General features: G+C 39.4%; 2 protein-coding genes across 3 annotated transcripts; both read right to left on the bottom strand.

Moving 5' to 3' along the window:
- Positions 1-3,998: 3,998 nt before the first annotated feature.
- On the bottom strand, positions 3,999-8,647 carry LOC115783381 (5-aminolevulinate synthase, nonspecific, mitochondrial-like). The gene is made up of 11 exons (XM_030734184.1): positions 8,592-8,647; positions 8,068-8,273; positions 7,800-7,967; positions 7,512-7,634; positions 7,203-7,422; positions 6,911-7,095; positions 6,598-6,777; positions 6,157-6,321; positions 5,809-6,077; positions 4,457-4,619; positions 3,999-4,159 (listed from the first exon to the last, which is right to left on the bottom strand). Exons 1-11 carry the CDS (start codon positions 8,645-8,647, stop codon positions 3,999-4,001), a joined length of 1,896 nt encoding a protein of 631 aa, XP_030590044.1.
- Positions 8,648-11,898: 3,251 nt separating this feature from the next.
- On the bottom strand, positions 11,899-21,869 carry spo11 (SPO11 initiator of meiotic double stranded breaks). Of its 2 annotated transcripts, XM_030734120.1 has the most exons (13): positions 21,717-21,869; positions 19,136-19,249; positions 18,318-18,406; positions 17,894-17,960; positions 17,684-17,792; positions 17,235-17,321; positions 15,852-15,888; positions 15,619-15,728; positions 15,413-15,512; positions 14,999-15,036; positions 14,562-14,638; positions 14,065-14,176; positions 11,899-12,461 (listed from the first exon to the last, which is right to left on the bottom strand). In XM_030734120.1, the coding sequence occupies exons 1-13, from the start codon at positions 21,827-21,829 to the stop codon at positions 12,342-12,344; spliced, it is 1,173 nt and encodes a 390-aa protein (XP_030589980.1). In that variant the 5' UTR covers positions 21,830-21,869; the 3' UTR covers positions 11,899-12,341. The 2 variants fall into 2 exon arrangements, with proteins under 2 accessions (XP_030589980.1, XP_030589981.1); XM_030734121.1 differs by lacking the exons at positions 15,619-15,728; positions 15,852-15,888.
- Positions 21,870-27,164: the final 5,295 nt, after the last annotated feature.

Genomic DNA, 27,164 nt, shown 5'->3' with positions numbered 1-27,164 from the left:
GGGAGATGAGGCAAGCGCTTCCTCTTCATTGATTTCTGTCTTCGCGTGGGAGTATGTTAATTTAGTTTGATCTAAACATGGTGATCACAGGCCGCAGGACAGGCGATGTATGAAGTCAAGACAATGTTAACAACATCATGATAACAAAAAGCTAAAAAAAAAAACAAAAAACAAAAACTATTTCTTACATTTATAGCAGATAAAACTCAATAGTTTATTTCATTTAATATCTAAAATCTCTGATTTCACAGTTGTGCTGCACTGAAAAATGCTGTGAGGTGCACGGAAGTATTTTTGTCAGATTTTAATACAACCAAAGTGATCTCACATGTTATCTAGATGGGGAAACACAATATCCTGTTTTCTGATGATACCCTCTAGTGGTTCATTACAAAAGCTGCTGCACCAGTTATGAGTCATCTGCAAAGGGAGGTGGTGTCTGATGTCACTGCCACACAGCTGCAAACAGGAGGCCCAGTGTGCCTCCATGTGGTGAAACCATGAATGTCACAAAGTGCATTTCATGAATGGAAAACCAGATGACCACAAATCTGCCCTTAAGCTGATTATGCATGAAGACTACTATACTAATGTACATCTCTACCTTCTTTTTTTAATGTTTCCGTTTAAAAATGAAAACAGAATATATATTTTAACAATAAAAAACAATATTGATTGTGCTATTTATTGCCTAATCTGTAAGACTAAATAGTACTCATCCTACAGGATGCTGAACCTAAGCCACAAGGCTGTAAGTTTAGATTTAGCAACAGAGATAAGTAATGTCACATTGCATAAAATGTTGTAACAAATATAGTATATCTCTGTCAGGAGTAAAGCATGTAATAAAATGCTTCATATATACAGTACAGCATATATGAGCAGAAAGTATCCTGGCTGTCATATACAGTAAATGTATTTTATGTATTTGTGGATGAGGCCACAAATACATAAAGACAAGATCTGATCTGAGCTCATGTAAGGTTACTAAATATCAGAGCACAGGATATTTCATCCCATTGGGGTTGATATATGTAACAATCCCAGCACCGGCACACAGCAGCCTTACTGTCCGGAAAAAAAAAGAAATGAAATTGTGAGGCTTTGGAAATATGGAACAAAGTGAAAGAACATTAGTAAGATACTGAACTTAAGCTGAAACAGAAGGTCAGCAGCAGTATAGGAAGGTGTTTTAGGAAACATAGTGGCCATCTTCAAAACAAAGTCACACCATGCACAATTTGGTGTTTTGGTTTGGCACAGCGGTTTATCTGTCATCAGTGGTCACTCAGACAGCATGATAGATACAGTAGGAAGTTGCCCTTTAAATACAGTATCCAAAAAGAAAATTTCTCAAAAAAAAAAAAATTGGCTCAAATTTTTTGGATTAAACTTAGCCAGAGAAGTTTAATATTGCTTGATCAGCTGCAAATTATTTTTCCTGATGAAAACACATTTGTGAGGATGAAATGGGGTCCAGCATGTTTGCATTGGGTCTGGCCAGGACCATATTGCCTGCATAGTGCTGACTCTAAGGTCTGCAATTTATACATGACTGAAAATGGTAGATGGAACTATGAGTAAAAGTTTGTAAACTCCAAGAATGAGAGAAGTTTTTTTTTAAAGAAAATTGAAAACCACGAGCCATTCACAGGTAGATTCATATAAGAGGACATGAGGCAAATCCAAAGGAACACTTCTAAAGTGATAGAGCAGCAAAATGATCCAACAAACAGCAACTGAATAGAATCATCTGAGAAAAATGGAAGAACATCTGTTCACATATTTGTTCACTGCTGTCATCCATTTCCCAGAATAATCAAATCAATCATAAAAAATATTAGAAAATGAAAAAATGGAATCCCACTAATGTAGGATAGACTAACTTTAATCAGGGTTCATACACATTTTCCAGGATCAAATTCAAGCGCGTTTTAAGCACTTTCAAGGTCAGTTTTTAAGATTTTCCAGCACATTATCACTGTGATGCATTTTTATACAAGTATACATAGTCAAAATTAGTTCACATTTTTTATTTACAATAAAAAAATGGTATTATGCCATAAGTCACTTAACAGAAAACTACTGATAGTTCAGGAAATTTTGTTCTCCAGATTGTGAGCAAATCCACTTTAAAACAGCTCTTATGTTGCTGCCACGGTGTAACTTGGTCTAGCACGGGGGTCGGCAAACTTTGATACGGAAAGAGCCATTTGAACCCGGTTTCCACGGAAAAGAAAACACTGAGAGCCGCAAATACTTGCGGAAGCCGGTAGCGGCTACCGCGAGTGACGCATATATTGAGAAACGAAAATAAATAAATAAAATGATTTAAAAAAAAAAAAAATTTCAAGATCACAATAATGTTCCAATTAGGGGTGTGCGATAAATATCGTCTACGATAATATCGTAATTGCCGTGTTAACGATGTGCGAGCTGCCGTTATTGAGTATGCTAATTAGGAAAAAAACAAACAAAAACAATCAAACGCCTCGGCTCCACGCGTCCACTACTTTATGCTTTAGTATAGGCTGCTGCGCGTGCGCATTAAGAGCGCCCGTAGTGTACGCTAGCATAGTTGCCTGAACAACATACCTAAAGCTGGAAATGAGTGAACACACTGCGCCAGGGGAGGAAATTCAGACATCACCAGCCTCGCAGTCTACCGCCTTAATTCCTAGGCGAGGAGGTGGTTTGCAGTTCGCAGACTTTGTAAGAAAGCGAACAGCTCGACAACTAACCTGTTCCATCATCAGTATGAGTAATATGAAAAGTTTCGGGAAACCGCCGTCCAAGACAAACCACGACTAGCAGAATAAAGAGGAAAATAATGAAAGGATGGATGTTAATATCCTTTAAATTAGAGGAGGTATGTTACAGTCACTGCGTCATAACCCAGCGACGTTCTCGGAGCTCACCTGTTTAGAGCCTCGGATAATACGCTGAAGCGGTCTTGCGAAAAAAGCGGGTTTCTGATCAGATGAAGGTGTTTTAGTTTCTGTTATTTATTTTGCTATGTAGGGGATTCCCCTGGACAGCCTCTTCGTTGATTTTTTATCCCCCCCCCCCCCCCATTCTGTGAAGTCTTCCATATTGAGCGACTGCTTTTGAAAAACTCGCCCAAGTTTTTCTATTTACATTTGTCATGCCCTGGACACTCTTGAAAAACAGATTTTAATCTCAGTGTGTTTTTCCTGGTTAAATAAAGGTTAAATAAAATAAAAAATAAGTTACATCAGTGTTTTTGAGACATTAAGTCTTATATTTTAGCAGCTTGCACTTCTTGTATGAAAACACTTTTAAATAATGCAAAATATCGTTTATTATCGTTATCGAAAATATTACAGAAAATATCGAGATATTATTTTTTGTCAATATCGCACACTCCTAGTTCCAATTTAGAACTACAATAAAAATAGAACTGACAAAAATATAATGTACTTCAATTGGATACTTATAATTTACTTCGGCGAGCCGCGGGCTGCCGACCCCTGGTCTAGCACAGTTAACCTCAACTAGCTATCAAAATGACAATCACGTTAGGCTACATAGGCTCCGCCCAAACGGTGAAAAGTCCGTTTTCCAGCCAACACTTATTAAAACTGCGACTCTCTGGGGGAGGGATGGGGTCACACACAGACTGACAGGTCACATATAAGGGCACTATAAGGGCAGGACTTATCATTTAATATTTTAATTAAACAAACAAGAAGTATACCCAGCTTTGCTGTATCCAGTGTGACTTTTAGCATTTAAAAATTGTTTTTAGCTAACCTTGTGTCAGTATTTAAAGTTTTGGCTCAGTAGTTAATTGAAAAACCACATTACATGTAAACATTTAACAACAAATTCATGTAAAAGCTGCAAACTCTGAGTTAAAATAAATACAAAAGAGTACATTAATGTTTTAACCACATACAGACCATATTACATGTAGTGATATATTTACTTAAAATAAATAGCTTAAATATTATGAGAATTTAGAGTTTTACATGATGTCAGGCCATGGTTGACATCATGTGACTGAGGCCTTTGAAGTAGGACTTCTCTCTCTCACTCATCAGCTCAAAGTGAAGAGGTTGCTGGCAGAAGTTACACTCTGCCGAGGAGTGCGGCCTCAGCACCAGACCCACTTCCTTCCACGTCTTCACCAGCCGGTCTGTGAAGACAAAGCAATGCAACAGGTGCAGATGCAACATCTTTGCTGGGAATTACAGATGTTAGATATCCTCAACAGTTTAAAGAGTGCACAGAGAAGCCTATTACCAGTGAGGTTTTCAAATCATTAGTTGTCTGATTATCCAAAGAAACTAAGTAATACAGTTCATCATCTTTGTGACTTAATGGCCATGCTAATTATTGAGCATAAATATCTAGTTTTCTGCATTTTTCAGTTCAATATAATAAGGAGAACTCAACAAAACAAGACAGGCAACTGAATTCTAAGTGGACGTACCAACAAAATAGTACATCATCTGGGGAGTGTGGTGTGGTGTGGGGGCAATGCGCAGCAGCTCCTCTCCTTTAGCCACAGTGGGGTAGTTGATTGCCTGAACGTAGATGTTGTGACGAGACATCATAATGTCACAGAGCGCAGTGTTCTTCTCTGCATTTCCAACCTGCCAAACACATATGTCAGAGTTGCATTTTAGCAGGTCTTAATGTGAATTTAGACTGTAAAACAAAATTCATTCTATAAGACTGATATACACACTTGCCGGCCACTTTATTAGGTGCAACTATTGAACTGCTTGTTAACACAAATATTTAATCACCCAATCCCAAAGCAGCAAGTCAATGCATTTTGGCATGCAGACGTGGTTGAAACGACTTACTGAGGTTCAAACCGAGCATCAGAATAGGGAGGAAAGGTGATTTAAGTGACTTTGAACATGGCATGGTTGTTGGTACCAGATGGCTTGGTCTGAGTATTTCAGAATCTGCTTATCTACTGGGATTTTCCTAAGCAACTATCTCTAGGGTTAACAGAGAATGGTCCGAAAAAGAGAAAATGTCAAGTAAGCGGCAGTTCTCTGGGTGAAAATGCCTTGTTAATGTCAGATGTCAGAGGAGAAGACTCTGCTTTGAGCTGATAGGAAGGGAACAGTAACTTAAATAATTAAAAAAAAAAACCCAAAACACTCATTAAAAGGTATACAGAAGAGGATCTCTGAATACACACCTCAAAGCTTGAAGGAGATGGGCTACAGCAGCAGAAGACCACAGTGGGTGACACTCCTGTCAGCTAAGAGCAGGAAACTGAGGCTACAATTTGCACAGGCTCACCAAAACTGGACAACAGAAGATTGGAAAACGGGTTGCCTGGTCTGGTGAGTCTCGATTTTTGCTTGCTGCATTCTGATGGTACGGTCAGAATTTGATGTCACCAACAGGGAAGCATAGATCCACCCTGCTTTGTATCAGTGGTTGAGGCTGCTGGTGGTGAAGTAATGGTGTGGGGCATGTTTTCTTGGCACACTTTGAGTCATTTAGCACCAACTGAGCATTGTTTAAATGTCGCAGGCTGCCTGAGCATTGTTGCTGACCATGTCCATAACTTCATGACCACAATGTGCTCATCCTCTGATGGCTGCTTTCAGCAGGATAACACATCATGTCACAAAGCACAAATCCTCTCCAACTGGATTCTTGAATATGACAATGAACATAACAAAATCTTTCAAGCAATGCAACAAATGTCCAAGCATCAAATGCCTGTGCCAGGACCAACTGTCCTGTAAGATAAAGATCCCCAGGGCAATTCCTGCAACAGCATAATTTAAATAAATGAATAATTAATTTTCTTACTTGGACAGGAATAATGTGGCTTGGGCAATGAACCACAGGAAGGCCAGAATCCATCAGCATCTGTTGAAGCAGCTTGACACTCCTCTGATGTTTCCTTCTGAGCACCTGGCCTTCCTCACTTTTCAGGATCTTAATGGATTCCCTTGCCCCTGCCAGCAGCATGGGGGGCAGAGAAGTGGTGAAGATGAAACCCGCAGCGTAGGAGCGCACTGTGTCCACCAGGGCACCGGTGCTGGCGATATAGCCACCAACACAGCCAAACGCCTTCCCTGGAAATGACATCCTTCATAAATCATATGTAGCAGTTGTTAGGAAATGTTTCCTCTCATTGGTGAGGTGTTTACTTACCAAGGGTACCAGAGATGATATCCATTTTTTTCATGACTTTATCTCTATCTCCAATCCCTCCTCCTCTGGGGCCATATAAACCCACAGCATGCACTTCATCCACAAAGGTAATAGCACCAAACTTGTGGGCAATATCACACATGTCTTCAAGTGGGCACACAGCTCCTGCAGAGAGCACAACATTGAAAATGAAAATACATTTTTATCCATACAAATCAAGGAAGGGTATTTGCTTTTTAATAGTTTGTATTCATTGTTCACCCCTGACATATATTGCATGTGCGATTTCATGCATCAGTTTACAGAGACAGCAATACAAAATTTGAGAAATCTTATAGATTCAGATTTTCAATTAACAGCTCACAACACATTTAAAAACAATAGCTGAAACCTTTTAAAAGCCCTGTTAAAAAAGACTTACGCACTAGCATGAGGGCTTACCATCCATTGAATGCACAGTCTCAAAGGCAACGATCTTTGGAGTGGAAGGGTCAGACTTCTCAAGTAACTCTTGTAGGTGGTTGATGTCATTGTGATGGAAGATAAACTTCTTAGCTTTGCTGTTTCTTATACCTTGAATCATTGAGGCGTGGTTGCTGGCGTCAGAGTAAATTTCACAACCTCACAAAATAAACAAAAGAAAGAAAAAGCTCTGTAACACATTTCAGTCGAAATAAGAAAACAGCTAACAATTCGAAGGCATGCAACGTTAGGTCACGTTGTTTAGTTATAGGCCTAATTTAAAGTACAGTACCTGGCAGCATCTTTGACAGAGTAAACAATGTAGAGTCATTGGCTACAAAGCAGGAAGTGAACAGCAGTGCTGCATCCTTGCCATGCAGGTCAGCTAGTTCATATTCAAGATCCACATGGAACTTGCTTGTTCCTGAAATATTTCGTGTGCCTCCTGCACCAGCACCATGCTTTCGTACAGCATCTCTTCAGAACAGAAACAGAGTTTACGATCCTGAAGCCAGATTTTTTTTAATCATATTCGGTCTGAATGAAAGTAACATGAGTTACAGGTGATGAGTGTGAATACTCACACAATAGCCTCAGTGACTTTGGGGTGACGGCTCATGCCAAGGTAGTCATTGCTGCACCACACAGATACATTCCTCTTTGCGTGAAAACACTCTGAGAAGCCATCTGCCATAGGGAACGAGGAGGCTGATCGGTTCACTGTATTAAAAACTCTGTATGAATGGTCTGTTTTTTTAATTTCAATCTTCTTTTCAAAAAATTTGTCATACTGAAAGGTGACAGCTGAAAGAGAATCATGGGAGAAGGGTTTTAAGCTTCAAATCAGTTTTATTCCCTCTGAAAATAACTGTTCATTAGAAGAATGAGCTTACATCCAGGCAGATTATCCTTCAGCAGGTGTGTCGCTTTGGAAGATATGGGTTTTTCTGGCGCCCCTGCATTGACCTCATTTGTCCTGACAAGTTCCATGACTGAAAAATCCACGTTCGTTTTTCCTATTCAAGTATAGCCCATGCAGCAATCTTCAAATTAATGCATGCCATTCCTTGTATATGCACTTGAAATGTCACTACACTGTGCTTGCTCAAAACAGTGACCTTTCACAGGTTATATAAGTAATTTTTATGGTATGAGTATAGGTTATATTTGTGACTGTTTACCTGTGCGGTAAGACTGAATCTCCTGAACATCCTCCTGCAGCTCCATTCTGGCCTCTTTAACTAGCCCAGTGTTTTTCTGCACCATCTCAGCAGCCAAGAAAGGGCATTTAGAGCCTGCAGCCTGAACAGCTGGGGGTGCAGAGTGGCCCTTCACTTTATGCTTTGGAGCTGAAGTAAAATTGTAAATTATAAGCAGCCACGCAGCTCTAACACTGAATCACTCTGTAATATATATTATATACATTAAAATGCTGGCCTTACAGCTTACCGTCATTCATTAGAGTGTCTTTACATGCAAAGGTTGAAGAGGACAGGGCTCTGGACAGAGGTCTAGAGGCCAGGTCCATCATCACTGGGCACTTTTGTGCATACCTCGCCAGTGATGACCCTCGAGCCAAGTGGAGGAAAACACTGGGCACAAAATTCAAGAAAGGGCAGCGCCAAATCACGGCATCCATATGAGGTAGTCTGAACCTGAATGGGGAGGAGAAAAGGGCAATATTAAAAGTTCTACTATTGTAAGAAGCAAGAGAGTAACCATCTGTTTTATATATATTCAATAAAGGTTAGATATAGGAATAGTACCTGCTCCTGGCTACTTTGAGTATTGCCAGATAATAAGTAAACACACATAACTTAAGTGGCTTATCAAAAACAAGCAAGTAACCCAAGTAATGGCACCTCAAGGTGAAAAAACTAATATTTAAAATATAACATTTAATAACAATATAACATTTAAAAATATTTTGTGCCAAAAATTCATAAAATTATTTACTTTTGTCCTCTTTTTACCTGAACACCTCCCACTCCACTTTGATGGAACAGATGAAAAAGGCCTTTCGAAACATGACTCACTCCACACTATCCTACAGCACTTCTCTCTGAGACCAGAGAGGATGTTATGTGAAAAGCCCAAGAGGCTGATTTCATTCTGTTGTCAGCTGTCCTTGACAAATGGAAAAAGGAAGGCCTCTCAAGGACCAGTCATGCTAATACAACAGTTTTGTCTTATCTAAGACAGAGACGAAAGCAGCTGTTCAGATGAATACAGTTACATATCTCTAACAGTCTGAGCTTCCCACAATACAGGGTCAGGGTCTGTATTTAAGCGGAAGAGAATGGATGGATGGGTCTGTATTTCATATTGTTAGACCCACAAAATCAAATATTATTATGAGTTATTTCTTTTTGCACTGTGCCCCCAGTTGGTGAATCCCCCCCCCCCCCCCCCCCCCTTTCCTTTCTTTCTAGTGAAAAGCCCATTTGAGATAACAGACATTAGCCAAGAATTTTTTTTTTTGAGGTGATCACAAATTGTAGATTGTGCACAAGATAAATTTAAATTAGATTTAAGGTGAAAACAGCTAATACAAACTTCAGATATCTCAACACCAGTTACTTTTATCTTACAAAAATCTCTTTTTACAAGTTAGTACAATTAAGTCTTTATAAAGGAGTTTCAGATTTTAAAGAAAAAAATCAGGATAGCGTTAGAAAAATATCAAAAATAACGGACAAGAAAATTAACTACTAGGTACCTATAAAAGTATCCTAGCTATCCCTTAACTCACCTGGTTTATCCTGTTGAATTACAATGCTACTCTTCCACGGTGAGGAAAATCCAGCCGGTGAAATTACAGGTTATGTAGTATGTTGCAAAAGCAAAGCCACGCCCTCTAACAGTCACTCAGCGAGTCCCAGCAGGGGGCAATGTACGTTCACTGACGTTTTTTAAAAGGAAAAAAACTCGCGGGACACAAATCACCTAGGCCACAATTACCTAAAAACCACAAAACATGCCATCAAAACAGATTCATATATTTTGCTATTTACATTTCTTAACGACAGTTTAAAATAAGTGATAATTCGGCTTACATATATACACATGGACATGTGTGCATTGCAGCCATGTTGGTAAAGGGAAGTCTTGTTTCTAGAGGTCTGTGCCTGCCAGGACAGGTCGTTATTTGTTATTAAGGGAATCATAAATTTTCTGCTGTTTGATTTAATGAAAAGAACAGATTTGTATTCATGCTGCAGGACACTTTGATGAATCAAATATGCGGGCTTTCATGAGAAAATAGCTGTGTATATTTACCTTTTGCAGATAACTTTTTTCCCTCTGTTCGCCAAATCTAAAACTTTACTTGTATTTTATTTTACCGCATTGCAAAATGTCTTTCATTGCATAACTCTGCTTAGATTTATGGAAATGAAGAACTACACTGAAAGTGAAACATTTTAAAAATGATACATGAAAAAAACGGAAAATAAACAGAAAAATTTAAATATTGTAAGATGAGTCCTCACCTGAAATGTTACTTCCTGTAACAAGGTACCACCTATGCTCATTCGGCTTGAGCGGGTCAAAAACACCGCTGGCGGTGACAAAGACCCAAGTCATAAGCTTGTGATCGCTCATGTTCAGGACTTTGTACTACCAGCAGGTGGAGCTATTGCCCTAGGCCTCCGCTTACATCTGTTGAACCAAACGCAGATTGCTTCTATTTTTTTTACTAGATTTCAGGGATGGATGAATGGAAACTTTTTACTCCCTGAATTTGTGTCACTTTTTTTGTGGTGGTGGGGGGATGTCACACCCCCAAAAAGCATTATCAATTTATCAGGATCAAGCTATCTAAATGTACACAAAGCTTATAAAATCTGTTAGATCTCTAGAAACCCTGATATCAAAGCAGTGTTTATGTGATGTTGACTAGTGACACTCTGCATTAGCCTGCAGTCTCTTATTCTGTTACATGTCAAAGTTTGAATGCAATACCTTTACTTGTGATGAAACATTTTTCAGTGTATTGTTTTCATAATTTTGACTCTGTGCCACTTTCAAATCAAACTAGACTTTCAGCTTTATTTCAATCCATTTTTATACACAGTCCCACATTTTAATTGATTTGGGCATTTAAGATGATCCCACTTCTTTGCCAACTCTTGGGTGGCTTTTGCAGAATGCTTTGAGTCATTATCTGTTTGCACTGTGAAGCTCTGACTGAATCTGAGCAGAGTATAGCCCTGTGCAGGGTCCTTCTCTGGAAAAGCCTAATCTGGCCTTCTTGAGTGTAACCAGTAGTTTGCACCTTGTTGTAAACCCTCTGTTTTTACGTTGATGATTGTAGACCTTGACAATGACACGCCTACGTCCTCGTGAGTGTTCTTGACTTGGCTGGATGTTATGAAGCTGTTTTCTTAACCAAGAAAGGATTCTGTATCAACCACCTTAGCTGTCTTCAGAGGCATTTCAGGGGTTTTGGTGTTGCTGAGCTAGCGAGTCCATTAATTTTTTTTTTTTTTTTAAATGTGCCAGATTATTGGCCATTCCCACATATTTTATGTTACTTAGCTATAGGTTTATTGTTTTTTCAGCTTAATGATTGCCTCCTTCACTTGCATCCACATCTCTTTGGATCTCATAGCTTACTAAGTTCTAGAGAACAGCTACCAAATGGAAGTTCAACACTTTGAATCAAGTCCAGATGTTTTATCTCCTTAATTTGCCATGGAGTAATGAGGGAACAGGCCTCACCTGGCCATGAAACTACATGTTAGTCAATTGTCCAATTACTCTGAAAACAGGAAACTATGTATTTAAAAAAATGGCTGTAATTCCTGAACAGTTAAAACAATACTTTTGTTAAATTAAACTGAACTGAAGCTGAAGGTCTGCACTTTAATCACATCTTGATGGTTTGAGTTAAAATTCACTGTGGTACAGAGGCAAAATTACAAAAATAAATAGGTCTGTGTTTTAGACAACGACACAACTGTATAAGCAGATGTTACTGCCCCGTCAGCAAGATGAGAACTAAATAGTTAAAAGCTCCACCCAATATCTTTATAATACATACTTTGCAAAAAATGCACCTGTGCGCTTCTTTTTCCCATTAATGTCTGTGATAATGATTGCCCAATGTCAAGCAAAGAGCTGTAACTTTATTTACGTCTTCTTTTATTGGTAAAGCTCATGACATCACCAGTTTTCAGTTTTAATGCACACCATCTACAACAGCTGGAAAGCAGATTATAGGGCAGCAGCATGGGTTGACTTGATTTGCTGTGCCTTTGTGAATGAACGTCTTCAGATATTGTACTACAATTACAAACCACCAAATTGTTTTGAACACACTTGTGGTTTGTGCATCAGAACGCAAAGACGTCAGTGGCTGTGAAGCCTGCAAAACCCTGCTGAAAACAAAAAAAGAAATCTTTTGTAGAACAGTGTGGTTTCACTTTGTAACTACAGACAAACATCTTGGGAATATCGGCAATGCCAATGAGGACAGAAAGTGCACTCATCAGTGGGATCATGGGGGTTTTAATGGCACTTCTGAAACAACCGTTTTCAGTATACATAAAGGTGAATAAATATGCACACATCACAAACTAACAAACTTAAATTAATACTTTCATTTGTCTAATAACATCCAAATAATAAAGTCAGGTATAATTTTCACTGAAGACCTCGCTTCAACTATCAAAGCAACTTGAGCAGTTCACTTGTTCTTCCACTAAGTGGCAGCATCGAGCTCACACCCAGCCTCCATAGCGGAGCTTATTGGGCAGGTAGATGTTTGTGAGGAAGTCGGGAGCTATGGCTGTCAGAGACTGTATTTCAGCTTTGACCTTAGACTGCTGCATCAGTTTCATCTACAAAAACAGCAAACACACAATTTTGGCATCAGAGAAGAAGCTGTGCAAACATGGACAAATCATTAGAAGCCTAACAGCCACTCAGCAACAGAAAATATCTGTTATTTACAACTAGGAAGCCACTAAGAAGCTCTCACAGACATTTCCTCTACTGTGTGTCACAAAATCAAAGTGTTCAGTGTGACAGGTCAGCTGTGTGACTACGGACAAAATTCACAACTTGTCCTTTTCATTAAAGTGCCATATTTGTTATTCAAAATCATACTGTAAAAGTTAAAAATCACATTCAAGTGTTTTTTTTTTGTTTTTTTTTTAATTTTACTACTACAACAGACCTGACAAAAAACATCTTACGGGGACAGATGAATGTATTGAGGGAGACAAGAGGAAATGTTTTGAGTTTTGTGGTCAAAGTGGCAGAATTTTGTTTGACCAAAGCCAGATCCGCTCTCTCTCTTGCCAAGCTCCAGTTTGCCCTGTCAAAGTTAAACTTGGCAAACCACCACCTAGGGTGCAACTCTACAATCTCCCAAGACACACAACAACTCATACTGTGCTTAACTGCTTCTGTTATGTTTCTGTAATTTTTTTGTCCTCGTTTTGTTGTCAGATGAGATAAACTCAGCTATACTTGCATAATCAGGCTCCCCACGTGCTCAGTGACCCTGCGGTTTCCCTTAAACATTTGGGCTCAGCAACACGTGGAGCATCTTGTGGGAACTGTAAGGTGCCATTACGTAAATCCTCATTTGGACAAACAGCTTTTTCCAGTCAGCCAATTGACATGTGGAATTCCTTAGCTGCAAAACTCAAACAGGATCCTGAATGGGATCATTTAATGCTGAAGCAGTTTTATATAAAAGAATCAGTCCTGCAGTCGTGAAGAATCTTCTGCTTCATTTCTTATTGTGCTTTATTGTACCAACGTTTATGACTTGGACTACTCTGTCTAGAGTTTTGTGTTTCTTAAATTTATGTATACTGTATAGTTTATTTCCTGTTAACTCTCACATATGTGTTGCTCAGTTTTCCACATTTTAAAGACCATTTTAGGGACGAGGATGGCAAATTAGCTTAGGCTATAAATGCTGTGGTGTGTGGCATGGTTCTTGTTACATTCTTGTGCCCATTCAAATAAACAATAAGCAAACTAAACCCAGAGATGGCAACTAACTGCACAGTTATTCTAATTGGGAGTGGAATGTTTTCAGACTTTGGACTGCTTCAACTTGCTTTTCCCACAAGTTGGCCACCTCATAGCTCCAGATTGCTCCAGTAAAAATTTGGCCTTTGTGATATTCTTGTTTCACTGTCATCAATTCTTTGTTTAGTAGCATCATTTTTTGAAGGTTTCATGTATTTGGCTTTTTTTGACAGGCAAGAAAACAAACAACCCAGAAATTACAAGTGCTTTAAAAAGAATAAAAATGTACTGGACCGCACACAAATCTAATTTCTTAATCCCTGGAATAGGAGAATGCTCCAAGACTAACTCACTTAGTCTACCCAAATATCTGTAAACGGTATCGTCCATCCTCCTACACACATTACAGGACAGCACTTTCCTCTTCGGCTTCCTCTTTCCATTCCTTTCACTCACCTCTTTCTGCCAGTCCGGCTGGCTGGTTAAGTACGGCCTTTCAAGGAGGCTGCTGAGTTTGCTTTCGTCTCTCTTGGTGAGTGGGATCAGAGCGTCCTCGGGAACCCTTAACCTAAAGAATAAAATCTGGATTGAAAAATCATTAAAAAATATAGCAAATATAAGAGATTTCAGTTGATGGACGCTATCCTTGCAGAATGTTTCTTTCCCTTAACAGACTCTCAGGAGGAGGTTATGTGTAGCTTCAGTCGGGTAAAAAAAGGAAAAACTGCACAGACTCCCATTTAATGTATGGCAGAAATTCTCTTTTGGCCTGAATTTGTTCAAGGGGTTGTGCACTTCAAACTTAATATGTTTTCCTATGGAGCTCCATGAAGGGGGAAAAAGTGATGGCAACAGCAACAGAAACCAAAACAAACAATCTAAACTTCCCCAGAATATAATCCCAATTAGAGGCAGGAGGAGGAAGTAGGAAGTAGCAAATGCTCAGTCCAAACCTCTGTAGGTCAGAGGGGAGGAGGCCTAGCCACATAACGCTGGGGACGGTCAGACTGTGGGCCTCAAAAGACATCGCCTGCGAATAAACAGACACATACACACCCAGTCACACATACACACACATACAAATACTTAAACAGAACACAAACACGCAGATAATCAGTACTTTACCTTCAACAGCACAGTGATGCACCAACATGTGTTTACAATAGAGTCAATAAAAACAAGAATCACATCATCAGAGGTCAAGTAAGATGTTTGCCACACGTTCGCTTAACACTTTCACTTCATAGCATAGCTGCTTACATTTTCTAACATGCATGACTGCTCCTTTTTATGTAAAAAAGAGCATAATTATACACTGCAAACAGGAGACACTAAACAGACTACACTGGATAATGTAGAGTACAGGAATAACGGGCATAGCAGGACTCACCACTGATCCATACTTGTAGATACACATGATCTCAATGCCTGGGAAAATCAGAGGGAGGGATAGAGACATGCTGCAATCACTGGCATACCAGAGCAATTATCCTCTGAGATGTGAGCTTAGAACAAAGTAAAGCATTACATATGTGTCTCGCCATGCAACAGCAAAAAAGCTTAGTGGTATGGAGAGCGATGGAAACTGAGCCGCCACCCCCCCCCGGACGACACCGCACCAACGGGAATAACAGCCAGACTAGGCACCATGACGTAGTGGACAGGTGCTAACTTTTGTGGGCTTAGTGAGGCATGCAACCCAGGTGTGTGTGTGTGTGTGTGTATATATGTGAAATGTTGTTAAATGTGCTGAAAAATGCAAAGTATGTCTGACAGCTAAATTATTCAAGCAGATCATTTATACCATGCGGATCAGCGTCCACTAGGGCAAAGATGGGGATGTGTAGCTCATCCCAAAGCTTTTTCACCATCAGCCTGCTGTTCACATCTGGCACACCTTTACCCTGATTCACACAAACACAATGGTTAAGTAAACAGATTACTTATACAGCTCTTTCTGAAAGAAGACAGCATTCGGAGCAAAAGCAGCGCTAGGACAAAGAAACACACTGTGATAATGATGCAAGGGGAGAGCTTTGTGCAGAAGTCATCGTCCAGCAGTCTCTGAAATGTTGCGTCCTTCTCAATAATCAAGACAAATTTTGCAGCTGATATAATATCTGAAAAAGGTCAAGGAAAACAGCTGCAATTACAGACTTACAGACATGTAGTATAAGATATGAAATTAGCTAGAAGTGGCAAAAATAATGTGCAGCTTCTTTGTAACACATTACAAAGGATACTTTTAATCCCACTGATGTTTGAAGAAACTGAAACAGCCTGAAAGGAAAAAGGTAAAAAAAAAAAAAGAAAAGAAAAAGAAAAAAAAAAGCATCATATTAATCAATCCTAGATAGAATAATGTGCAACACTTTGCTTTGGTAACGTAGGTCAGCTGAAATGTGTTTATGTGGAGTTTATGTGTGGCAATGGTTGCCTGTGCCTCTGAGTTGCTCCTCAGATGGACTAACAACCTGTCCAGGTTGCAGCCCATCTCTCAGTCAGAGACATATGACCTTAGCAGCAGAAGCGGCAGATAAGTGTCGACTTTCACTCTGTAGTGCACGTGGCAGGCTTGAGTCATTCCTAAATTAGATAATTTCCTGTAATGACTGGCTTTAAATACCTGCGTTTACTGTAATAAAAAACTTGAACCCAGTGAGGATGAGGTCGTAGAGAAGGATTTGCTAAATGAGTGTTAATGAAATGCAGTACTTTCCTGAGCTGCCACCAAAGTTTCTGACATTTCCACAGCTGTAACATCTGACTAAGCAAAATCTATTTTACATCTGTCCTTCCGGCAAGAGGGACCTCCTCTTTGTCCTACTTTAATGGAGGTTTTGATCCGTATCAGAGGTCTGTGATAACACTGGGCAATGTTTTTTTCCTCAGAGGACCATAGTGTCTTAGAAAATCTTTTTTAAAAAAGGCCACAAAATGCATGAATTTTATTTTTAAATTGCACAAAAGGACAAGACATGTGCTGGTAAAGTGCAAACTGCACTGCTAACACAACATCGACTCTTTGCAAGCATCTGCTAATGCAAAGCTAGCAAAGAGCCCAGAGAGATGTTAAAGGTGAGTGTATGCTGACCCCAACCAAGCTGGGATGAGCAGCTAAGTACGGCTAGAAACACTTAAAACACTAAAAGAAAGAGATTGTGTGTGTCCTCATATGAATGAAAATGTCTCACATACTAAAGTTGTGCATCATTTAGCTGAGACAAAATCTCTCAGCAAGAAATTATGGCATCTGAGGTTAAAATACACAGCAGGAAAGGACAGAGGTTTAGCCATCAGCCAAGAGTTGTAACATGCTGTAGTTAATCTCATTAAAATTTATTTGTGCATACAGTATAAGCTGAACTCCCACTGTTGGAACTGAGTTAAAATGCAGCTCAGATTTATTACAGATTCCCTAACATAATTCTGCCTTTTACTGATGTTTGAGGGGTTATTTAGATTTCACTTTTAGGAGCTACTTCTGGACCCTGGACTGTATTTTTACCATGTTTGGTCTATGGTCAGACTTGCAGTTATTTTCTTGGAGATCCAGCTATAAATAATGTACTGTTTCTGACATGACTGCTTCTTCAGCTGATATAGTTTGTTTTGGTGATGCTTACAGCTGAGCTGGAGTGGCAGTCAATCCTGGTGCCGTCCTCCTCCATGTAACACAGATCACCTGAAATCAATCCTTTGGATGTGGCCAACTAGTAAGAAAGTTACACTTAAGTTACGCAATTTAACACAAGCTCATAATATCACACACATGCAGGGCACACATTTTTTCCAACACTGGCTTTTTGAATTAAACTGTAATTTTATTTGTCTCTGATGAAACGACATGCATGTTTTCCACAGGTGCCTCCTGGGACATGAAGGAGAACAGAAATAAAATACCATCCTAAACCAACAAATCTCATCTGTGGGGAGCTGAACTAATATCCAAAGGAATTTTCTACAAACTTTGAAAATTAGAGGTTTGCATCTTCTCCCATACAATCACGAAAGCATGTAAACTGCATCGCACACTCACGTGGACACGCACACTCACGTGGACACGCACACTCACCACATGTAGTGATCTGCGAGGAACCTTTAGCATGCAGGAGATGTCATCTACTATACTATCAACAGCTTTCTGTGAACCAAAGAGCTGTGTGTTGTTGTAATAGATGTCTCTGTGGGGAAAAAAAAAAAAATTAGAAATTCAAGCATATCTGTATAAAAGAAAGGTGAATTTATGTTGGCTTTAATAAACTGTTGAATAATGATAAATGACCTTTTTGTAGCATATGAGTTGCTCTGGACAAGCCTGTAGATGACTGAGAGAATCTTGAGAATCTGGGCTACAAATAGAAACACGGTTAAAAAGAAAAAAAACTCACTAAACCTCAAACACCATACCAATATATCAGACATTTAACAGACTTCAAGAGGAGAAAATAAGGCATATTTTACATGTGGTAAAATGATCCCCGAAAGGCAACATGTTCTGTCTCTGCCAATTTGTCACCTAAAACTAAATCTGACTTTTACTGCCATTTGTGAAGTTTATGCACATGTTCACAATGGATAAAAATTAAATCCATATGCACCACAGAACTGTGAAGTTTGCATTTTTTTTTTAACTGAAAAGAATGTCAAGAACAGAGAAGCTGCATAATAAGCAAAAATGAAAAAAATATAACATTTCATCTTCTCACCAAATTTAGCGGCAGATGAAGGACAGTCACTCCTAATGGTGACGACAGACTGTCTTGAACTCATCTGAAGCCCGATGGTACTGTCAAAGCTTCAGTGGGGAAGAAAGACTTATGATTTCATGGGGAAAACAAAGTAATAAAAGGCCATTAAAAACATCTACAGACTGTGTGTGCTACATTTACAGTAAGAGCTTTCAAAAAAATCAGATCCCACCTGCAAATTATCTAAAATTCCCCACACCCTGAAGGCTATCTGCGAAAGAGCTTCTCTGGATCTCACCTTCCTCATTCATCTGTGAAACCTTTGGCACTGAATGTGTAGGACTGTCCCGTTTAAAATGGCTGAGCCAGAATGGGATTTAAGCTGCAGCCGGGTTTGATGTATACAAGATCAGACAGTTCTCTTTGTTCTGAGCATAAGGTCTCCACATCCTAGTCACATTAAAGCCCCTTTACAAATGCACTGCTTTTCAATTCCTTATCAGTCTATCATCTTTTTAGCAGCAGGAAGTTATTTCAGTTTTTCTCTGAATCAAAGTTGAAAGTTCTTATTTATTTCTACCACCTGGTTGCCCCTGTGGTCAGCTTAAAATAAACCCTTACACAAATTCAGACAGAGCAGCAGTCTGCTTTTGTTTTTCTTTAGGGTAATTAAAAATCAAATGATCTTGTGTGGTCTGTCCTTCCCACAAAAACTCTGCAGGTAAATACTTATTTCTTTTTGGCTTGTGCTCTCTTTGAAAGGTCATGTGGCTTAATGAATGATTACATGTGAGGAGGGAAACTTGCCACACTACAGCATGTTAAAATCAAAATACCTGACGTTGGCCCAGCTGGATCTGTTGGGCAGTGCCAGGACAGGAGCTTCATCTTTGGACAGACTGGTCACTACTCCTAGGATTATGCCTTCAATTCGGTTTAAAATTTCCTGGCTGGAAATAAAGATACAGAGAGGTTGACACTATATTACAGGTAAACATTTTTTCAAAAAGAAAAATAATTTCTGTGATTAATGTCAATGACTTATTGTAAAAATAGCCTGCCATTATGATTCTTCTTTTACTGGTAGGTAGTGATGTAGAATGTAAAAAAAATTAAACTGTTTCTGATTAGCTCACTGAAACAAATACCTGACAAATTAGATGTTACATCACACTGTTGGATCTTTCATTATGGGCACCCACTGTACCCATATTTTTTTTGTGAATTCACCAAATGCGATAAGAATTACTGCAATTTCTTGCCAGATTATTATGTTACTTTGACCAACTGTGTTAGTAAGAAATCTTTAGATGCTAAAAGTTCAATTTTCTGAATTAATCACTTATGTAGAACAATACATTTCAGCTATAATGTGAGCTGGATCTAAGAAAAGTATGTACTTATAGCTTACAGCTGGCTGACAAATTAAAGGATAAACCAACACAACATGTCTTTTAGAGCTCAGCAGGGTCAATATATCAACTGATATTAGCTATTTGCTGATATATTGGTTTCTGCATTTATTAGAGCTGATAAATGAAAATTTAAAAAGGTGAGACAGGAGAAACACCCTTCAACCCTGTTATGAGTGTTGATGTTACATAGTTTGCCCAACAGAGGGCACTCAGAAATGCCCCTGTTGGCAACAGGTGTTTGGAACAACATAATCACAACAACCAGCCTAAACGAGTAATCCAGGACTTGTTGAGACAATAAAACGAGATTAATTTTGCACTGTCATTTCTTAGTAAGGACTAATAAATAACTACACATAAATGTTAGGCAAATTTGTTTATGCTTTGTGTATCTGAAAGAAAAAACTAACAGATGGTATATTGGCTTTTTAAAATCACCAAATATCTGTATTGCTATTAGTCTTAAAAATCCTATATCACCAGGCTCTAGTATCTTATAAGAACAGTTTCAAAATGCTTTGGCATTGACTCCACAAGCCACTGAAACTCCACTCTTCAGTTTTTCCTCACATAAAGAACTAAGACACACACACACACACACACACAAAAAAAAAAAAAAAAAAAAAAAATCACATTCACCAGTTGCTCACTTCCTACCACTTATGACCCAATTTACGGATGTCTTTCTTGTGGATTTAGATGGAAATGTCACTTTAGTCACTGTTTCTACTGAAACACCAGCCTGTTGAGCAGTCTTTGTGGCTCAAGCTCCTGCCGCCTGTTGCCCAACAATAAACCCTCATTCAGAGTCATTTAGATCTTTTCCTATTGCCATTTTGGTATAAAATCAAAGTGGACTGGGCCTGCTCAGTGTTTTAATACATGCCACAGAGACTGACTGGATTTTAATTGCTTAATTGTACCATGCAGTGCATATGCTAACCTTCCATAAGAAAATAAGTCAGCATCTTCATCACCTTCCTAAAATAATGGCCTAAGTCATTTTTTGACAAAAATATATATTTTTTTGTGTGTAAATAACATTTTAAGTATTTGTTCAGTTTTTTTGTATTTTCTGAAAAATCTGAAGAAAAAAAAATTATTTAGGCCATTATTTTAGGAATAACCTTCCTAAAAGTTTATCAACACACACTCACCAGCCACTTTATTACAGTAGATACATGTCCCAGGTTTTGCCTTCAGAACTGCCTTAAAATGCTAGAAATACTGCTCAGCAATTTTGGTCCTTATTGATATAACAGTATAACACATTTGCTGCAGATCTGTCAGCTCAACATTCAAGATCTGAATCTCCCATTCCACCACATCCCTAAGGTGCTCTATTGGCTTGAGATCAGCAGCCTTTGAAGGCCATTTGAATACAGTGAACTCACTGTCATGTTGAAGAAACACTTTGTTACACCTTGCTTGTACTGGGTTGGACATTTTGCCTTCAGAAAGTGCCTTAATTTTTCATGGCATCAATTTAACAAGGTGCTGGAAACCAGACTGATATTATTTGAGTTTTGTGACATGGTGTGCTATCCTACTGGAAGCACCCACCAGAATATGGGCACACTGTGGGCATAAAGGTATGGACATGGTGAGCACCAATACTCAGGTAGGCTGTGGTGATTAAATAGTGCTCATTTGGTACTAAGCGGCCCACAGCATGCCAAGAAAATATCTCTCACACCATTACACCACCACTAGCCTGGGATAATAACAGGGCACAATGCCAGTCTTTGGTGAGTTGGTAAAGTATACAGCTAGCTAACTACTAACCACAATGCAGAGTTAAGTCTAGTTAAACTGCACTCTTGTGAGTAAATAAATCAACACGAGTTCAAATTTTAAATATAACTGTAATACCAATTGTAATAAATCGTCATTTGGCTGCTAGAAACACCCACACAGGATCTCAGTGAAAGCTATCAGTATACTGAGAATAAGCTAAGCTAACCTACTTTGACGCAACGGGAGCAGATCACTGTCAACTTACTGACTGATTTCCTCTTCAGCACGCTGCCAGTCTGCCATGACATCCACGTTGGCCAACAGTTCTGCACGGAGTTTTTCAATTTCAGAAAACTGTTCATCTACATGTAGTTCCATCGTGTTACCTCATTAACCACTTCATTTACCTACACGAAGTTCCCGCCTAAGGATTTTAGGGAAATCTCGCGTGATTTGTGCTATTTTGTTTTGATCATAAAGACCATTGAAACTGAAGCATCGGATTATTTTCAGAATATTTGCATCAATTATTGTAGATTGGATAATAATAATAATAATAATAATACATTTTTATCCCTTTTTTAAAAATGGCTGGTAAATAATTTTGTGATGGGACATCAACCATTGTTGGCCTATGAAGCAGGGCAACAGTATATTTTTTTAAATCAAGAGCCACTGCTTTAGACTAATATTCTCATTTACTGCAACACTTAATGAGATTCCTGACATCCTTTAGCAATTTTTCTTAGTTGAATTACCAGAAAGTTCTTGGAAACAGAGGGCAATTCACAGTGCATGAATTGCATTGCTACATAAATAAGGGTTCTGACTACTTTCTCTGTAAAGAGGCACAAACTGGGGCAATGCATGGGCATCACATGTAAATATCAGGTCAGCATGTTAAAAGTCAAGTAGGATGAATTATTAAAGATTATTAATATAAACATATAATATGAAACAAATATCTAACATTAAAAATGCATAGACTTATACAGGATACATTTTATAAAATATAATTTAAATTATTTAAATCATAATTAACTTCAGATTGATGTTCTTATAAATGTACACTACTGTGCAAAAGTCTTGAACCACCAATGAGTCTTGAGCAGTAGTTCTCCAGGCTTTCTAAAGAAATAATTCATTTTTCATTTGTTGCCATTTCTTTAGTTAAATTTGGGAAACATGCTGAAGATAACACGGTTTAACAGCCATAAAATAATATGTTGTTATTTTGGAATAACAAGGATATTCCCAAAGAGCTAGTAGACAAAAGCATGGCATATCTCAGCATGGTGTGCAGTGTGTCCTTAAAAAAATGGGCGGAAACTGGACAAGTGCAGGTCAAAAGAACAAGTAGCAGGCTTAAAAAAAGGAACAAAAAGCTGATGTATGCCAAATTACACAAGAACTATACTGAAAATCAGTGGCGGTGGCAATCTCCTTTAAATACCTGGGTCTCTCCACCTTTTGGTTTGAGAACTGAAGAGGCCTTTCGGATCAGAAGTGAAACATCTTCAAGAAAAAAAAAGAGCTCCAGTCACCTTGTTTCATGCTCCAGAGACTACTACCTGGATGACCAAGAACCTACACAGACAGTGGCAACAGATGTTATGGAGTGATGAATCCAAATTTGAAATTGTTGATTCAAATTATCATCAATATGTACAGAGGAGGTCAGGAGAGAAGTACAACAGTAAATGTCTACAGCCATCTGTAAAACATGGCGGAGGCTCTGTCATGGTTTTAAGGCTTTATTTTAGCCAGTGGTTTGGAGATTTTTTTCTAAATTAATTGAATTATAAATGCAGAAAAGTACAGACATGTTTTGATCCACCATGCAATACCATCTGGAAATTGTATGATACTCAACAGCTTCATTTTTTCAACATGACAATGACCCCAAACGCACTGCCAATGCAGTAAAAGCATATCTGGATAGAAAAGCACACAATGGAACACTGTCAGTCACAGTCTGGCGTCTGCAGAGCCCAGACCTCAATATTATTGAAGCAGTGTGGGATCATGTTGACAGAGAATAGAATAAAAGGCAGCCGACATCCAAAGAAAAGCTTCAGGAACTGTTCCTATTCCTGAATACTACAGAAATTATAAGATAGCTTGCCTAAGAAAGTTCAGTCTGTGGTACAGAATAATGATGGTCAGACCAAATATTGACTTTGAAGCTCCTTAGAACTGTACAAACTGTCTTTTTGCTTTATATACTGTGTTTCCATGCCTGTTTGCACATGTTTCAATTAATCATTGCACCTATTTCCCATTTTCCTACCAAAATATAAAGAAATGAGGGGTGGCTCAAGACTTTTGCACAGCACTGTATAAGCCTAAAACTTACTTCAAGAAGTTACCAGTCTTCCTCTTGAAGATAAAGGTCAGTGATCCAGCGTGTGGGGGCCAGTTAACACCTCAGTAGTGTAAAGTAGGAAGCATATGCTGGTAATCCTTAGAAAAATCCACATTAGCACCTTATGTGACATTCATAAGGCCATGTCTCTGAGCTTGCTGCTTCTTGTCCAGAGGTGTGACATCGATGTGTGTCGGTGTGTGTGTGCGGTTTCAGTAGGGTGGGTGCAAGTTTAACTGGCTGTGATTAGAGTCTGTGAGAAGCCAAATATATATTGTTTCTATTAGCCATGTGGAAGTGATTTTTAAATGTAATTTTGATGATGGCTGTGTGTGTAACAATAATACTGGCCAACATGTGTTTTAAGGCTCTTTTAAATGGTACAAATGTTGCTCATTCTTTTGTTAGGAGCTCAGTTTACTGTATCAGACAGTTATTGCCTAATTACAGCTGTTTTAAGCTACAAACATTAAAAAGACATTAAATAAATACGACACCCTGAGGAAATTGCATGTATTGCTTCATAAACAACCTTTCAGAACCTGTTTCTGTCTCTCGGTTGCATCGTGTTGCAGTCATGTCACTTCATTAAAGCAGAAAAATGTGCTTGGATTTTACAACTATTAGGTCATCAAGAGTCCCCACCTTTTGGAATTGCTGGCAGGCATGCTGAGTGTGTTTGGAGAAGCGCTGTGGTCTTTTTTTTCACAGTGTGAAGGCCTGCCCAGAGCGTGTGGGAGCCAGGATCTAAAGAGAAGGGTCTGTGCCCCTGACCTGACCCTGAATATTTTCTAATGTGCAGCTTTACCAAAGGTCCCCCTTTCTCCTGAGTGATTTTGACAAGCTGCTTCCATAGTAATGTCTCTTAATTTCTAAGTAATTGCTATCTCTTAGTACTGAGGAACAACCCCTCACCCAAACTGAAAAAATGTTAATATGTGGAAGACCACAGGTTACCGGGGTCCTTTTTCTTCTGTTCCAGAAAGCCTGAGACCCCCGCTGTTCCTTTGGCCCAAGAGAGATTTGTGTCGAGTGTGAGGCCCTAACCTGAGGAGACAGAGTGCAACGAGTCATGTGCTTGTCTCGGGATGAGTGTTTGTGCTGGGCAGGAGGGGGGAACATGGGGGAAGTAAGGGGCTGCAGGGTCAGAGGAAAGAAAGGAGGGGGCAGCCGCTGCAGGTGAGGGGGATTAGCTGCAGCTAGAGGCCCAAAGAAACTAAATACAGATCTGTCAACCTAATCCTCACAAATAGAAAACAGAACCACCCTCCCTTCACAATCCACATTCAGCTCATCCACCTCCTGCTCTTCTACCCCCACTCCACTCCACCCCACCTCTCCACCTCCCCTTCGCTTACTACCTCAGGCTCTCCTGCTCCTCTGTTTCTCATCAGCTTTTGGCCAGTCTGTCTATGCTGCCTACTCTCTAATGGCTCTTCAGACCAGCATCCCCTAAAGAGGGGCTGACTGATCACCCAGGGTCCTCTCTGATTGACAGACCAACATAGCCTTACGGAGTGATGAAAGCAAGAGTCAGAGGGGCAAGGCCTCTCACTACACAGACAGGAATCTTAATGGGACCTCTGTTGAGAACTGCTGAAACTGGGTGGACATTTATCAGGCCCACACACCTCAGTAATGGATGCCGATAAGTGTGTGGCTGGGTGAGGAAACAAGTGTCAAGCCTGGACTCTGTGCTGATGACACAAGTGACAGGGTGCCTGAGTGATAATATCCTATAAAGGATAAGCTCTACTAAGCTGGGCATTATAGAAAGCTTAACTAAAACAGTATCTCTGACTGTCAGCAACACCAACTATAACTGATGGGTCTGGCTGGACTGCTGAGAGCTATAAATTAGGTCCAAGCTACTCTGGTGATCCCAAGTGCGATATCAGCTTGCAGACAAACATGGCGTGACAGGACATACCAAGTTGAAAGAAAGTAGTGAGTGATGGAGTGGAGAACTGCAAGGTGCACTATTTCAAATAAGAAAATCACGTATTCCTCAGTGGAAAATATCTACAGATTTACTTGGAAATATGATGTTGTCATGAAGCTCAATTATCACACCTATACCAAACTAATAATATAAAGAATGACACAATGGTTCGATTGCAATTGCCAGTTCCAAATTGTAGGTAACATATTTGGTATCTTTTCATGATTATTATACCTGGCAAAAACTTTAGCTTTAGTTGTTGAACACTGAGTTTTGGTGCTTTGGTTCTTGAGCTTTACAATGTGAACTGTTTTGAAGCTGTTTCATATACCCACCCCCCTCTTTTCTTCTGCCTGTCTCACAGCTGTGTCTCATATGCTCATGAGGCCCCTGGAAGTGTGAGACACCAGAAGGGGAACATTTGCAATAGCTCAGCTCCACCTGGTTAGGCTGTTTTAACAGGCCGTTGGTTTGTGCAGTGCACACAGTAGGGCTACGCCAAAAACATAGATGAGGGAGGACAGGACCGACAGACACGGAGGGGGAAATGGGGAAAAAATGTGCCTCCACCCTCTTGTGTCCTGGCACCCCAATCCTACACTCCTTTATTTGAGGGTCAGTTTACTTTGAAAAAAGTTTTACTGTATCATCTGTTGGTCTGCTTGGTCAGACCTCCCTCCACTAAAGCTCATCTGCCTCCCTGCATCCACAGGTCTTCAAAGGACTGCTGCCTGCTGCTCTCTGAGGCAACACATGAAATAAATATTAATCTGACCTCTGACCGCATGCTTCAAGCTCCTAAACAGGATTAACCAAGCAGAAAGAAAGAGCATCGACTCTTGTCATAGCAGAAAAAAATAAATAAAAAGAGAAAACCATAATATTTTGAGATTAAAATGTTACCTGGGTGTGAAAGCAGTTCCAGGGATGTTTCACTGCACTGCTGTGTGGTCTTCTTTGGAGCTTTGTATCATGCTCCAACCTGTTGGAGTGTAGTGGGGAGGTGTTTATTTGCTCAGATCGCCTAAGATCATAGTGGGAAGAGCGCATGTGTGTGCAGTCAAAATGCTCCAGGCCAAATGCTGGGTTTTTAAAAGAGAAGAGCTTTTGAGTTTGCCGTTATGAGCTCTAATAGAATAACCCTTGTAATCATGGATGCACAGCTGTTCAACTCGCCAGAATTTTTTTCCCGAAAAGTTTTAGTCAGGTATACTGCTCTCAGAATTATGTCTACTCTTTTCAATAGCAAAACAGAAATAATCAGCATATGTTTTATTTGATTAATTTATTCGTTTAATTTACTGGCCCCAACAGAGTATCTCACTATTTGTCTGGCTTGAGGATCTTAGACAAAATATTCAATTTAGTGGGACATACTTGAGATAAATTGTGGCTATTCTTTTGGC

Source organism: Archocentrus centrarchus, chromosome 7, assembly GCF_007364275.1.
Source record: "Archocentrus centrarchus isolate MPI-CPG fArcCen1 chromosome 7, fArcCen1, whole genome shotgun sequence".
Lineage (NCBI taxonomy): Eukaryota > Metazoa > Chordata > Actinopteri > Cichliformes > Cichlidae > Archocentrus > Archocentrus centrarchus.
The sequence above is the reverse complement of the archived record's forward strand: the minus strand, read 5'-3'. Positions and strand labels throughout refer to the sequence as shown.

Excerpts from the sequence above, each read along its gene's own strand:
- spo11 (XM_030734120.1), bottom strand. The coding sequence starts at position 21,829 with ATGGAACTACATGTAGATGAACAGTTTTCTGAAATTGAAAAACTCCGT. Across the intron at positions 17,322-17,683 it reads CTCGCAGATCACTACATGTG|TTGGCCACATCCAAAGGATT; the intron begins GTGAGTGTGCGT and ends CTTTCTTACTAG. Across the intron at positions 12,462-14,064 it reads AGCCGGACTGGCAGAAAGAG|ATGAAACTGATGCAGCAGTC; the intron begins GTGAGTGAAAGG and ends CTGTTTTTGTAG.
- LOC115783381 (XM_030734184.1), bottom strand. The coding sequence starts at position 8,647 with ATGTTTCGAAAGGCCTTTTTCATCTGTTCCATCAAAGTGGAGTGGGAG. Across the intron at positions 8,274-8,591 it reads GTGGAGTGGGAGGTGTTCAG|GTTCAGACTACCTCATATGG; the intron begins GTAAAAAGAGGA and ends CTCCCCATTCAG. Across the intron at positions 4,160-4,456 it reads GATGATGTACTATTTTGTTG|ACCGGCTGGTGAAGACGTGG; the intron begins GTACGTCCACTT and ends TTGTCTTCACAG.